This window comes from Molossus molossus, unplaced genomic scaffold, assembly GCF_014108415.1.
Source record: "Molossus molossus isolate mMolMol1 unplaced genomic scaffold, mMolMol1.p scaffold_m16_p_5, whole genome shotgun sequence".
NCBI classification, from domain to species: domain Eukaryota; kingdom Metazoa; phylum Chordata; class Mammalia; order Chiroptera; family Molossidae; genus Molossus; species Molossus molossus.
In genome coordinates this window covers 118886469-118901257 of record NW_023425388.1, presented here as the reverse complement: position 1 = coordinate 118901257, position 14789 = coordinate 118886469, and the positions used below count along the sequence as shown (strand labels likewise).

The 14789-nt window shown below is 63.5% G+C and overlaps 1 protein-coding gene across 2 annotated transcripts in view; it reads right to left on the bottom strand.

The window, feature by feature from the left end:
* Positions 1 to 7264: 7264 nt before the first annotated feature.
* NUP210 (nucleoporin 210) overlaps positions 7265 to 14789 on the bottom strand; it is a 110987-nt gene continuing 103462 nt past the window's right edge. For both annotated transcript variants that reach the window (XM_036243670.1, XM_036243671.1), the window contains 7 exons: positions 13239 to 13362; positions 12957 to 13103; positions 11470 to 11720; positions 9793 to 10009; positions 9172 to 9267; positions 9009 to 9092; positions 7265 to 7375 (listed from right to left, as the gene is read on the bottom strand). In XM_036243670.1, the coding sequence (XP_036099563.1) occupies positions 7275 to 7375; positions 9009 to 9092; positions 9172 to 9267; positions 9793 to 10009; positions 11470 to 11720; positions 12957 to 13103; positions 13239 to 13362 (1020 nt within the window). In that variant the 3' untranslated portion in view covers positions 7265 to 7274. The remainder of the gene's footprint in view (positions 7376 to 9008; positions 9093 to 9171; positions 9268 to 9792; positions 10010 to 11469; positions 11721 to 12956; positions 13104 to 13238; positions 13363 to 14789) is intronic.

Below are 14789 nucleotides of genomic sequence, written 5' to 3'. Positions count from 1 at the left end.
CAAGCTGAAGGGAGGGGCCGCCGGAGGGCCCAACAATGTCCATCCGACTGACCAGCGGCAGAAAACGTGTCCTCAGTGGTTCGGGCACGAAGGAGTCCCTGGCAGTCACCTGTGGCCGTCAGGACACTGCCGACCAACCGTCCCCACAGGCAGAGGTTTCCAACAACCACTATTTACTGTCACGGTCATGGGGCTGGGTCGGTCGGTCTGGAAGGGCAGGGACCGTTTCTGGGCTTCGTTGGGCGTCTTTCCCTGCCCTTGGGTCTGCAGCCACCTGGGCTGCCTTATCACTGTCCCTGGCAGGACCAGACGGGCGGGGGCACATTCTCAGGGACTCGTCCGGCACCAGCTCTGAACTGGCAGGATGGGGCTTCCACCCACATTCTGTTGGCCAAAGTGACGCGACCACAGCCAGCGTCCACGGCGGTGGCCGGGGCTGCAGCAATGACCCTGCTCCCCTCTGGGAGCCAGTCCGGGGGAGGCCAGCGCAGGGTTAATGGCCACTTTGCAAGTGAGGGAAGAACTACTGCCCAGAGAGGGGAGATCCTTGGCATCTGCCACCGGACCAGACCTTCACCACCCACCCCGGGTGCCCAGGCTCCGGGCTCTGTCCTCGCTGGTGTGTCAGACTTGCAGAGATAACATTTCCAGAGTGTACCACACACACACACGCAGTGAGAGACAGACACAAACAGTTCGTTTTGGGCCAAGCTTAGGGATTCTGCAGGAAGAAAGAAATCCATATGCAATGCTGTATTTTTAGCACTAACTGGTGCTAAAACAGCACTCGTTGGCATCCTCTGCAGAGTGGAAGTTGTTTGTGCGTTTGGGAACGAGGCGCTGAGCGCTGCCTGTCGCGTGGACTCTCACCTCCGGGAGGTCTGCCTACGGCTGGCAGGGGGCACGCTCACCACCCCCAACGCGCCTTAGAACGACGGCAGACCGCCACCTGTGCGTCTGGTTACCCAGCCCCGTCAGCCCCAGAGGACCTGAGACAGGTGAAGGGGACAAAACGCCGTCACCAACTTGGCAAGTGCTGGCGGAGGCAGGATAGCACAGAGCTAGGGAAATCCCTCGGCAAGAACAGGGAAACTGAGGCAGAGCTGAAGGCATGAGTGGGCGACCCCAGGACCAGCTGCACTAACGACAGCTGCACTGACCGATCAGTGCAGACCACGACCCTAAAGGGACACAGGTGGAAAACTGATGACTATTCTATTGAAATTCTCCCCTAAACTCCCAGGCTGTAAACACTCTCACAACGAAGGACCCACTGAGCTCCCTCCCAGGAGAGCTCCCTCCCTCCCCTCCCTTTTCCCCCACAGGCATGCACCCCCTAAACTCAAGGGACCTCAAGGCTTGCAACCAGGGGAGCAACGGGCGGTGGCAGCTCCCTGGGCGGCCCCCTGAACCTGCCTCCAAGGCCCCTTTTCTCTGGTGTCCCCTTGAGCTACGGCAGCTCCGCCTCCGCTTGTTTCTTTCGCTGGGATTTTACTTCCCAGTGAACCGGAGCAGCCCTGTCGGACTCTCCCATTGCTGCTTTGCCCGAGGCCCTTCCTTGTTTCGCTGTCCCAGCTTGATCAGATGTGCTCTCCTAGTCACCCGGGCTCGTCCTGTGACATCGTCCCCGCACAAAGGCAAGAGCCCACACTCTACTGGCTGGCCCGAGGCAGACGGCTCAGGGCCAGGTCCCCTTTTTGGGAACAAGACCTTTTGCTTTTTGCTGAAGGAGGTTGAGGGAATCGATATCCTGACATCCACCCACCCCGAAGGGTTACCACACATGGACGGAGTGGTGCCGTTGCCCATCCCAGTCATGTGGTAGAAGGGCCAGGAGAGCCGACACCATCTATAATATGATGGAAGCTGTCTGCTAAGGAGCCTTCCAGGAAAGAAGTCATTAGTGTTTGGATGGGGACAGGGAGAGCCTGGCTTTCTGTTCCTCTTCTTACGAATGCTGCTGTGTCTGGATGTGATGTGATGGCCGGCTCCTGGCAGCCCACGTGTGTCACTGAGGGGGCCTGGAGGAGAGGAATGCAAACCATTATTGAGTGCTGTGCACTCCGTATGAAATTGCTGCCCTGGCCAGTTTGGCTCAGCGGTTAGAACGTCAGCCTGTGGTTCACAGAGACCCGGGTTCGGTTCTGGCTAAGGGCATGTACCTCAGTTGCAGTTTGTCCCCGGCCCTGGTTGGGTCGTGCGGGTGGCAGCCACTCGATGTGTCCCTTTCACGTCGATGTTTCTCTCTCTCTCTTTCTCTTCCTCTCTCTCCCTCCCACTCTACCTGAACAAAAAATGTCCTCAGGTGAGGATAAAACAAACAAAAAAGAAATTGTTAAAGACTGCCCGGCTGCTGTGGCTCAGTGGTTGAGCGTCGACCCTGCACCAAGAGGTCGCCGGTGTGATTCCTGGTCAGGGCACATGCCCAGGTTGTGGGCCTGATCTCCGGTGGGGGGCAAGACTTTGCTTATCTTGGTTCAGTCATCAACTCAAATGGAGACTGAAGCCAGGAAATAAACAAAAGGCTAAGACTTGGAAGGTCAACAACAGAAAAATCAGAAAAGGTCACCACAAGCAAAGATGCACCGTTGCGGGTGGTCATCCACACCCTCGCGTTTTCCATCTCTGTGCACAGATGTGTGATCGGACGGTGAAGAAGGCTGAGGGGGAAACATGGATTCACTTGAAACATGGTGTCGGAAGAAAGCTCTGTGGGAGACGCTGGACCCCCAGGGGGATGAGCACGTGGGTCCCCCAGCAAATGGAGCCCGAAGCATCGATGGAAGTGAAAGCGACAGACTGGAGCTGTTCTGCTTGGGGCATGTCAGGGGACAGCATGTTCTTGGGGAAGGACAATCATTCTGGCAAACAGAAGGCGGCAGGAAGAGGAAGGACGGTGAGGTGGATGGACGTGAGAGGAGCCAGAGGCGTCCGTGTACAGAAGCCGAGCAGGGCTGCTGAGGACGGGGCACTGTGGACATCACTCACTTAGGGTCACCAGGAGCCAAAGCTGACTCGAGGGCATGTAACATACTGTGTACCAGGCAGGCCCTGTGCTGAACATACGACATCAGTTGAATGCTTTCTAAGTCTTTCTGTGCCCCAGGTCCTGGGGACATAGTAGAATCAGGCTTGTTTCCACCCTCACGGACACCCCAGCTGGGGAAGGGATGTGGGGTTAGATGATGGCAACAGCATGGGGAGCAACAGCAGAGGTCAGGGGGCCGGAGGAGCTCCCTCCCTCCTGCTCACCTACTGTCCCTTCATCTCATCATTACGTGAACACACACTTTCTCCACGGGGGTCCTCAGGGGCCCGGAGCACAGCACCGTCCATCTGTCAGCTCATTTTGTCCTCACGGAGCCTCGCGAGAAAGTTTCCTGTCCCCAGTTAGGGAACCCGGGACCAGGGCAGTACCAGAGCCCACAGGGGCTTTTCAGATCCTGCATTTAGTTTTTCAGCCGATCACAACAAGGGCTTAATGTGCCCTGAAGTTGTCACCTGTCCCCCAGTGGTTACTGAGGATGCATGAAATCGTACGCTAACCAACAAAATAATCTTGTTGAATAAATAACGTGTCATGAACAATGTTTCTCTCCAAATCAAGGTACAGGCAGTAGCCTTAAAACAAAGGTACAGGCCGGCCAGTGTGCCTCAGTGGTTGGGCGTCGACCCTGCACCAGGAGGTCACCAGTTTGATTCCCGGTCAGGGCACGTGCCCAGGTTTTGGGCTAAATCCCCGGTGGGAGCATGCAGGAAGCAGACAATGTTCTCTTTCGCTTATTGACGTTTCTCTCTCTCTCCCTCCCCCTTCCTCTCTCTCTAAAATCAATAAAGAAAAACAAACAAACAAACAAAAAAACCCCAAAGTCCAGCTTGTCACGTCTGCCATAAATCACTAACAACCTTTTGGGAATATTGTAGGAACAAGCTTTGGGAAGGAGGTTGACTCCAGCAACTGGGTATTCTGGGTCAAGGAGACTTGCTGACTCTCGACCATAAAAACTGGACGTCCACTTGACCCATTTCAAGATAATCATAGGAATGGACTGTGCTGACATACATGTAGAGAACTGTCCCCCCCACCCCCGACCTCTTGTTCTGCTTTCCCTCTCCCTCCTGATAATAACCCCTGCCTGCCCCAGACATTAAGAAGGGCTTTGGGATGAGAGCCCCCCAGCTTCTCAGGTGCCCGGCACTTGAATAAACCACTTTCCTTCTCACCAGCGCCTTTCTCATGAGTTTGGCTTTCGTTGGGGCAGGCAGCCACACCTGTGCTCAGGTGCACTGTCACTTCTGCACCCCGCCACCCCCCGTTCCCCAGGGCTCTTTGTGCAGGGACTGGCCTCCCTGCCCCACGGAGCCTTCTCTGTGGTGCTTAAGGCCTCTTCCTCACCATCCCCCTCTCCTGTCAGATCAGCCACTTCCTCCAGGAGAGGACACGCCCACCTGCCACCCACGGCCCATGTGAGAGGCCTCACCATGGCACCTTGTGGGCACTGCTGCACCCACTTCACAGAGGAGGAACCAAAGCCCAGGGTGGACGAGCAACCAGAGTGGGACTGCACAGGAGGGACGGGGTGGGTCCAGGCTCTGCCCCCAGCTCTGTCTGATCTCCAAGCTGTCCGAGGGGGAGGTGTGGGCAGGGGTGGGGTGTGAAGGACGGACGGGGCCTGGAGGGCTGTTCCACCTGTGGACAAGGCGCAGTGGTGGAGAGCACAGCCTATTGGGAAGTGCAGTTTGCTGGGCGTGCACAGAGGAGCCAGGGCCTGAAGGAGCTGCACCCGGGCAGGGCTGTGGTGACGTTTAAGGGTGGGGGAGGGGATGCAAGAGTCAGATCTGCCAGCAGCAAGGCAGGGGATGGGGACAGCTGAGCTGAAGGGGCCGGGCAGGGAGGCAGGGGGAGCCATGAGCTCGTCCCACAGGGAGTGTCCCTGGGCAGAGGGTCGTGGGAGGCGGGACAGACGAGGAAACTAGGAGGATGGATTCGTGGGAACTTGGAGTCGAGCTGGAGTAGTGAGTGGGGCGAGGACCCGAGGAGGGGACCCTCCTGATGCTGGAATAAGTGTGTCCGCGGTGGTAGGAGCAGAGCTCTGGCCAGGTGACTGGACGTGTGGGTGTGGACTGAGGGCGTGGGGCCGAGCAAGGAGGGCTGGACACCGGGGTTTGCCTCCGGGAGCTGCCGTCCAACTAGAGGAATTAGGTTGGGCTGTGGGCGAAGACCCACTTGATCACGAAGTCAGTGTCCCTGGGCCGTCCTGGGCGGGAATGCAGGCTCCACGGTCATGACGGCCCAGGGACACTGGTGGCCCCGCTGTCCTGCTACATGGAGACCCACCTGGTCCAGGGGGGATGAGGAGGTGAGGAGGGAGCACCCCCTTCCGGAGACCATTTTGGGACACTGCTGCTCCGCTCGTGCCCAAGAGCGGCACGTGGGCCTCTGTGCCTGCCGGTCAGGGGTCTGGGTCCGAGGGAAGATGGCGTGATGTCAGGGACGACTGGTCTCCACCAGAGGAGCCTTCGGGTGGCCAGTGACCTGGGCAGCCACCCCACTTCTCTGTATCTGTTCCCACACCTGTGACCAGCCTCCCCTGTGCGTGCTCCCTGAAGGGCCCTGGGGCTGGGCAGGCCGGCGGGGAAGGGCCTGCAGAGGACGGGCCCTGGCGCCCTCAGGGCTCAGACCGGCTGAGCGGAGCCTGTGACCTGGGCAGACCAGCCTGGAGAGGGGCTGGGAGCAGCGTGGCCGGAGAGCCGCTGGCAGAGGGGAAGGTGCCGGACAGGGAAGGCTGAGCTGACTGGCGGGGACGTGTGGAGGCCTGGGCAGGGCTGCCGCGTGCTCCTCAGGGAAGGCGCCCAGGGGCCCTGGGCTGGCAGCGCGGAAGACACCATGGCCTGTGCCCTGGCTGCCGGCTGGTCCCTTGGAGGGGGGAGGCCAGAGAAGGGCTGTGGGGCTAGGGTTAGGGGCAGCCAAACAGACCCTCTCCCCAAAGCCACGTCACCGGAAGCCAAGTCCCCGGGGCCTGGGTCCCTTCCAGGCAGGAGTCCTGCAACCCCAGCAGCCGTCACGCGCCGCGTAAGAAATTATATTGCGCTTTATTAAACAAACTGAGTAGACACAGGCCTGTGTACATCCAAGTTGTCAGTTTGAGCTCAAGTAATAGGCAAGGCACGATTCATCCGGTCTTCAGCTTTACAAAAATAAACCACAGACCACCCCGGGCCCCAGGGTGGGTTCACACTGCAGCTCGGGGACAAACCTGACCCCATGCGGGTCCACGGGGGGCTGGCCCTGGGGCGCCTCCAGGTCCCCCTGGCGCAGGGCTGTGTGCTGAGCCTCAGCCTGCGAGGGAGCCAGGCGCTGGGAAGGAGGGAGGGCTTTTCCCACGGGTCCCTCCCCAGCGCCCTCCTGGCCGGGGCTGGGCACTGCGGGGAGCTGCCTGGAGGGTCCTGCCCCTGGGAGCCGGCTCCCTCCTGGGCAGGACAGAGGCTCAGATCTGCTGAGGTGAGGCTGTTGTGATGAAGGGAGGACGGATAACACTGGCTTTGTGCTCGGGCGGAGCGCGGGGCTTCTGCGAAGGAGCAGGAAGATTCCTGACCCCAAGGACGGTTTCCTAACGATGACCCCAACGTCCCTGTGCTGACGGCGGGGACCTCCCACAGGGCCGAGGCCCAATGCAGATGTTCTAGGTGAGGGAACAAGAACACCGGCCAGCAGCACGTTGAGGCCGGAGGGGGGCAGAGAGCGGCCGGGCCGGCGCTCCCCGCGGTGTCTGTCCCAGGAGGCTGAGGGGCTCAGGGTCCCAGCCGCTCCGGTCCTGAGCTTCTGGTGCAGGGACAGGCAGGGACCAGACACGTGTCACTCACTCCCCTCATTCCCTACCAGGAGCCGAGGGGAAAACCCCGCAAAAATAACAAAGTAACAGAAATCTTTTCCCTGAGACCACTGAGGAACATCTCCCAGACACCCCCCCACGGAGCTCCGCCCACCCCACGTCCTGAGAAGGGAGGGGCGTCAGGGACTCTGGGGAGCAAAGCACTGTCCGGAAACCCTAGGAATCCAGGCACAAGGGATGCGTCAGAACGTCTTCGCCTCTGCAAGACGCACGTGAAACAGACCGACTCTGGTCTGTAAGCAGCTAGAGCACAGTCTAGAGACCTGGACGGACAGAGGCCGGAGGGCTCCGCGCAGGGGCCGCTGGTCTGTGGAGCGGCGGGAGCGTCAGGGCCCTTGCAGGGGCCGCGGGCGGGCGGGGGGCGGGCGGCAGCAGGCGTGGCTAGTGGGAGGTGTAGGGGGGGCTCCACAGCCCCGAGGGGGGGCTGGCTCTGCGGCCCGCAGGCAGTGCATTGGAAGGCACCGGAGAGGAGGCAGCGAAATCTGGGTGAAGAGAGACAAGTGAGCCAAGGGCACAGGCGACATTCCCGAGACCCCCTGAACAGCGGCCGCCGGGTGCTCTGCTAAGTAGGCACCCCAGTATCTCGGCGCCACAGACGGGAACCCACGGAGGTTTGCTGAGCTGCCCGGGAGAGAGCGAGCGAGCGAGCGCTGGACACGCAGGGGGACCTGGGGCACCACCTCCCTCGGCTCAGTCTCAGGATGGCAGAGAGGCGTCTGTCCTGCTGGACAGAACAGTCCTCGGGCAAAACACGGTGCACGAGCGTGAGCATCGGGGAGACGGTGCAAAATCCCTGCTGTGACCCCCACACAGGGAGGGGGCGGGGGTGTCTCTGTGGGCCAGCGGCCAGCCCATCCGAGCTGCAGAGCAGGTGAGCCTGACCGTCCCGTGTCCTTCACGGGGCTTTAGCTCCAGGCCTCGGGCATCTGCTGGGCGGCTACCGTTCCAGGGGCCAGCAGGCCTGGGGGGCCTGTTACCCCGGAAACGCATCTACACACACAACTGTGTTTGCTTTCAAAAACGTCACGGACCCCTTGAAGCCTGGGTGTGGCCAGTGGACACCAGGTCAAGGATTTCTTGTGCGGGGGACAGAATGGGGACCGGGAGACACAGGGCTCTGTGCACAGCTGTGCAGACGGGCTCGGCCCATTTCAGGGGGCTCAGCACTATTTCAGGGGGCTTGGCCCATTTCAGGGGACTTAGCACTATTTCAGGGGGCTCAGCCCATTTCAGGGGGCTTGGCCCATTTCAGGGGGGCTCAGCACCATTTCAGGGGGCTTGGCCCATTTCGGGGGGCTCAGCACTATTTTGGGGGGCTCGGCCCATTTCGGGGGCACAGCCCATTTCAGGGGGCTCAGCACTATTTCAGGGGGCTCAACACCATTTCAGGGGGCTTGGCCCATTTCAGGGGACTCAGCACTCTTTCAGGGGGCTCAGCCCATTTCAGGGGACTCAGCACTATTTCAGGGGGTTCAGCCCATTTCAGGGGGCTCAGCACCATTTCAGAGGGCTTGGCCCATTTCAGGGGGCTTGGCCCATTTCGGGGGGCTCAGCACTATTTCAGGGGGCTCGGCCCATTTCAGGGGGCACAGCCCATTTCAGGGGGCTCAGCACTATTTCAGGGGGCTCGGCCCATTTCAGGGGGCTCGGCCCATTTCAGGGGGTTTGGCCCATTTCAGGGGGCACCGTGCACAGAGAGAGGTGCTCCCGGAGTTGTGCGAAGTCCCCTTGGTGCCCCCTGAGACAAGCGGCTATTAGAGGAAGGGCCAGGCATTCTCGTCCGTCTGGGAACCCCCATCGGGGCAGCCTGGAACCCCTCTCTGAGCCCCAACCCCGTGCAGAGTCCACTGCAGGGCCCCGAGAGGGGATCCAGGGTGCACACCCGCAGAGACCAGCTCCTGCCGCCAGCCCCACCCTGGACAGCGCTCAGGGCTCAGGGCTCAGGGCCCAGACCAGCACCGGAGCCTCGCGGTTTCCTCCCACCAGCTCCCAGACCTGCCCTCCAGGCCTCACGCCGCTGCCCCTCCGCTGAGACGCGGGTGCGAGGCCTCAGCTGCGGCTCCTCCCCAGCACCTTCCCCCCACCCCAGGTCTGCCTGCTCCCAGGGGGACTCACAGTGGGGGCTGTGCCGAGGGCTGGCTCGGAGGGACAGGGCCGGTGGTGCGGCGAACTCGCGGGGGGCGCAGACCGTGTGGTAGGCTGCAAGACCAACCACGGGCCGGTGAGATGGTGAGACCGGGGGGCGGGGGGGAGGCGGCCACCTCGCGGCCTCGCTCACCTATGATCATGACCGCGGTCCCAGCCAGCAGGGCGAACAGCGTGAAGAACATGACCTGGTAGGAGTCCAGGAAGTGCTGGGACAGCCCGGCTGCGTCTGTAACGGGGACACGGTGACCAGACTGCCCCGCGGGGCCCTCGTCCGTGCGGCCGAGGCGGGCGGCCAGCTGGAGGCCGGACAGTACTGGGCCCATGGGGGTGCGAGCTGGTCACCCTTCTTATTTTTCAATCCTCACCCGAGGATATTTTTACATTTATCTTCAGATAGACCGGGGCGGGGGGGGGGGGGGGACACATCGACTGGTTGCCTCCCACACGACCCCGACCAGGGCCGGGGACTGAACCACAACCGAGGTGCATGCCCTCGACCAGAATCGGACCCAGGACTCTTCGGTCCGCGGGCTGACGCTCTAACCGCCGAGCCACACCTGCGGCCTCTGTTCACATGTCAAAGGCTCCTTCCGGCTGCCGTGTTGAGAACGGACGGTCACCCTGGCCTGAACGGGACACTCTGCAGTCCAACCCTCCGTCCCTCTCTCTCCCGTCTCCACTAACACCCGGGGCCACCGGTCCGTCTCCCAACACCCAGGCCCGGCCCAGCGTGTCCTGGCCCCCGACTCACAGGAACCGGTCCCTCGGCGATCCAACACGAAGGCCACGGTGACGGGGATGGTGACGGCTTGGCTGGTCGTGGGGCTGGAGAAGGTCAGAGTGGTGGACAGAGGCCCCTGGCTGCCGGCCGCCGGGTCCGAGATGCCAACCGTGTACGCGATAAAGCTGGGCAGCCCCAGAGACTTCTCCTTCTCGAAGGCCAGCACGGTGGGGGACCCCGATTTCACCTGGGAGAGACGTCAGGCTGCAGGGAAGCCCCCCTGCCCGGCAGGCTGTGCTGCCCTCCGGTGCCCAAAAGCCAGAAGTGGGGCCCCGCCCAGGCCCCATGCTGGGCAAGTGCCGACGCCTGGGCACCCCTGACGGACAGCACGCCATCCGCAGAGCCAGAAGGAAGCCCACTGTCCACACTCGAGCTGTTTCTGTTCTATCCTCACCCGAGGGCACTTTTGCATTTATCTTCAGACAGAGCGGGAGGGAGAGAGAGAGAAACATCGACGTGAAAGGGACCACTGAGTGGCTGCCACCCACACGACCAACCAGGGCCGGGGACAAACTGCAACCGAGGTACATGCCCTTAGCGGGAACCGAACCCGGGTCTCTCTGGACCGCAGGCCGACGCTCTAACCGCTGAGCCAAACTGGCCAGGGCTCAAGCTGTTTGTAAGGAGAGGACAGACCGGTGTCATTGAATTCTGGTCACGTGCTCCTTTAAAAACAGTAAACTCTGGCTGGTTTGGCTCAGCGGTTAGAGCATCGGCCTGCGGTCCACAAAGACCTGGGTTCGTTTCCTGCTAAAAACAATAAACTGACACCAGCTATCCCCAACCCTCAAGGACCAGCCTGGAGCTGTTTCTGGGGGTCACCAGCGGCCCAGCCCCAGGGCGGGGCAGACCCACCCTGACCAACAGCCCACTCACCCCGACCCTGGCAACTCAGCCACCCTGTGGCAGGGGCAACCCCTCACCTCGTCCACCCGCTGGGCGGCGGGCACCCTTCACCCACCCTTCAGCGGACGGGGACTCGAGGCCCCGAGACAGGGCACTTCCCTGTCGGCGTGAGTCCATGACGGGCTCGGACCAGGGAGTCTCTTCCGGCCCCTCGTCAGCAGGGTCCCCGCCCTGAACCCACTCATTCCCGGAGGAAAGGTCACCTGCACCCAGAGAGCTATGGGAACAGGGGGTGTCAAGGTCTGTTTCTGTTTTTCATCTTAGGAAGAGGCGACTGAGGGTGTCCGAGTGCCGCCCTGCGCCCACCCCCTGCGCCCACCCCCTGCGCCCACGCCCTGCGCCCACACCCTGCACCCACCCCCTGCGCCCACCCCCTGCGCCCACCCCCTGCGCCCACCCCCTGCACCCACCCCCTGCGCCCACCCCCTGCACCCACGCCCTGCGCCCACGCCCTGTGCCCACCCCCTGTGCCCACGCCCTGTACCCACGCCCTGTGCCCACACCCTGCGCCCATCCCCTGCACCCACGCCCTGCGCCCACGCCCTGTGCCCTCTCCCTGTACCCACCCCGTGCCCACACCCTGTACCCACCCCCTGTGCCCACGCCCTGTACCCACGCCCTGTGCCCACGCCCTGTGCCCACCCCCTGCACCCACGCCCTGCGCCCACGCCCTGTGCCCTCTCCCTGTACCCACCCCCTGCGCCCACACCCTGTGCCCACCCCCTGCGCCCACGCCCTCACCTCCAGGTGCTCCAGCACGTCCACGGCACCGAACACCTTCACCTCGGAGCTGGGGTAGTGGTTGCTCAGCAGGATCTCGGCCTGGTCGGCGTACAGCCCCGGGCTGAAGGGCACCTCGGCCGCGACCTGCTCTCCGGAGAAGTGGCTGCCCGGCAGGGCGGCGGTGACCAGCAGCACCGTCCTCTGCACGCTCAGCTGCTTCAGCTGCTTGTCCGTCAGTCTGCGCGTGGTGACCGAGCACAGGTACCGGCCTGTGGGGACGGGGGCGTTCCGCTCTGTCCCCCTTCCCGCTCCGAGAACTCCTACTCATCCTTCAGAGCCCAGGTGAGGCGCCACTTCCTGCAAGGCCTCCTGGGTTGTCCTTCCTCCAGTGACCCACCGCCCATCCTCCCGGTCCCCACCCTCCAGCCCAGGCCCACCGGACCCACACTCCCTGGGGCAGGACGTCTGCTCTGCAGCGAGGGCCCAGCCACCCGGCTCAGAACAGGGCTGAGCGCAGGCGACCGGTGGCCCCGTGACCCGGCCCCAGCGCAGCAGGAAGCTCGGCAAAGGCACAAGTTACAGCTGCTTCCGTGTCTTGTGTTCTCCACGCGCGACCCAGACAGGCCCACGCGCTGGACAGAGCTCCCCAACCTAAAACCTGGGGTCCCCTCATGCCCATGCCAGCAAAGCGCCCCAGGCAAGCCAGCTTCCCCGGTGGCCCTGTTTCTCCTGGTCAAGGGGAGACGGCACCCTCCTGGGGCTGAACAGCAGGGTCTGGGACCACCCAGTGCCGCCCTGCGCAAGGCCCCGAGCTTGGCCCCCGCACACGCCCTCTGGGAGCACCTGCTGCCCTCCGACACTGGCCCTGCCCGGGCACTGGGGCTGCAGACCCTGCCTGCCAGCTTCTCCCAGCCGAGACGGGCGGAGAAGACGCCTCCGGGTCGTCACCAGGCATCACCTAACCGCTGGGGGCTCGGGGTGAGACCAGCGCTGGGCTAAGCTCGTCGAGGGACTTCTCCCCTGAGCCCTCACCGCAGCCATGGGGGCGCCCGTCCTGAGGTTGGGGGGCAGTGTGGAGGGCCCGGGCCGGGCACCCTCAGGCCAGGAGCTGCTCTGGCCACGACCCCGGCCTTTGGTCCACAGCTACTGGCCCACTGCATGGCCCCGACTATTCAGGAAGGACCCCCAGCCCCCCTGGCTTGCTCCCCTCAGAGCCTGAGCTGAGAGCAGAGCACCCCCACTCCAGGGAGGAACCAGCCCCAACATAAGAGCGAGCGCTGAGCCATGTCCTTTCTGCTGGGGGGGGGCAGCTACTGAAAGTGGCCACGACCCCTCCCAGGAAGCCCCCCCCGCGGAGGACACCAGGAACCCCCGGGCCACAGTGACGGCATCCGTCCCCAGGCTGGGCTCCGGACAGACTGCCCTCTGGACAGACAGCCAGTCAAACGCACCGGAGGGGCCCCTGCCTGCCGCCCAGTCCCCCCTCCAGAGCCCGGCGGACGCACCCAGGGCGGCGTCGAACGCGGGCTCGGCGGCGAAGATGTCACAGGCCGGGAAGTCAAACACGTCCTGCTTGAACTGGACCTCACAGCTGAGGAGGGCTTCAGGCTGCAGGCTCTTGACGACCTCCAGCTGGGCCAGGGAGCACTCCCCTGGGGATGGGAGGGGTCAGGAGGGCAGGCCAGGCCCCGGGGTGCAGCGGTCAAAGGTCCCCTCTGGGGCGTGAGTTTCACGGGAAAGCGTGCGCACCCCACTGGGCGGGCACACGGGGCCCCGCCCGCCCCTACCTCTCAGGTTCGAGCTCCTTTCCCCCACGGTGACCATCACGCTGGAGGCTGTGGCCTCCTGGACGCTGGTCTGGACGGGCCGGATGGGGCGGGCCGTGATCCTCTGGGGGACGACCACCACTATCTGAGGAGAAGCCGAGGGAAGGTCGCTGGGCACGGACCGTGTGGGCACAGCCTGCGCCGTCTGACTTCTCCCCGGGGCCTGGGATGCGGGCACTGCCCACTTCACAGGCGACAGACCGAGGCTCAAGGCCGAAGCGCGGAACTCGAACACGGGACGGCAGGTCGGCGCTCGGCTGGTCAGACCCCACTGCCCAGTGCCGCCCACGGAGCAGGGGCAGGGGGCAGCCCGGATTTGTCCACCATCCGGGGGTCAACACCATCATCTCTCTGTCCACCCTTTTGGTTAACTGGTCTTTCAGCCAAGAGAACATAATCTATTTACTTTACCATTTACTCAAAATAAATCCACCTGCTCAAACCGCGAGCGCACAGAGCAAGGAAGGGGCCCAGATGCACCCCTCACGCCCCGGCCACCCTGCAGCCCCAGCTCGGCCTTCACCTCCACACAGCCCGGCCCTGTCTGCCCTGCAGCCCCTCCAGCTGTGCTTCTACCAGCCCGACCTCCCTCAGAGAGGGGGTGGGGCCCACACCCCCAAAGCTCCCGGCCCCCAGGGCCAGAGCAACGCAGACCTGCAGGCAGGTGCCAGGCGGGCAGTGGTCAGCGCGCCCTGTGCTGCCCACCTTCTCCAGGCTGCCCCGCCGCCGTCCTCCCCTCCCCCCCTTTGCAAAAAGGGCCGAGCCCCCCACCCTGGGCCCCGTGTGTCCCCCCCGTGGGCCCCGTGTGTCCCCCCCCGTGGGCCCCGTGTGTCCCCCCCGTGGGCCCCGTGTGTCCCCCCCGTGGGCCCCGTGTGTCCCCCCCGTGGGCCCCGTGTGTCCCCCCCCGTGGGCCCTGTGTGTCCTCAGGCACCACCTGTTCTGCAGCACCACCACCCCCAGCTCAAGCCCTGTGTCCTGGAGCCTCCAGCCCCCCAGATGCCCCCCACCTGAGGACTCAAACTCACCGTGTCTCCACGTCACCTGTTCTCCCCCCAAGTGGCCCCCCTTGTGCCCCCTCAAAACAAGGGGCGTCTAAGCCAGACCACGGGGAGTCATCCCCAAGGCCTCCCTCTCCCTACCCCCACTTCTGAATGGTCACCAAGCTCTGACGACCCTCCCTCCTGAATCCCCCCAAAGTCGCCCTGAGTTCTGCCCGCCCAGGGTACCAGCTGAGGGCCTGCCCTCGGGTCCTGGCAGCTCACTCTGCACGACCCCTCTCTCGGGTTTGGGCTGCGGGGCACCAGGCGACGTCCAGAGCTCACCTCCGACCCTCGTAACTGGTTAGAGTCCCTGAGGGACCCGCTGCACCAGCGTGAGCGCCAAGCTCTCTGCCCGGACGGCAGCGGCTCCCACCCGCCGAGCACACGTGTGCTGGGGCCGTTCCGATGTGTCTCACGGCGCTGCCTCCCCGCTTCACGGACAGGAAACAGGCGCAGGGAGCCCGACACGGCA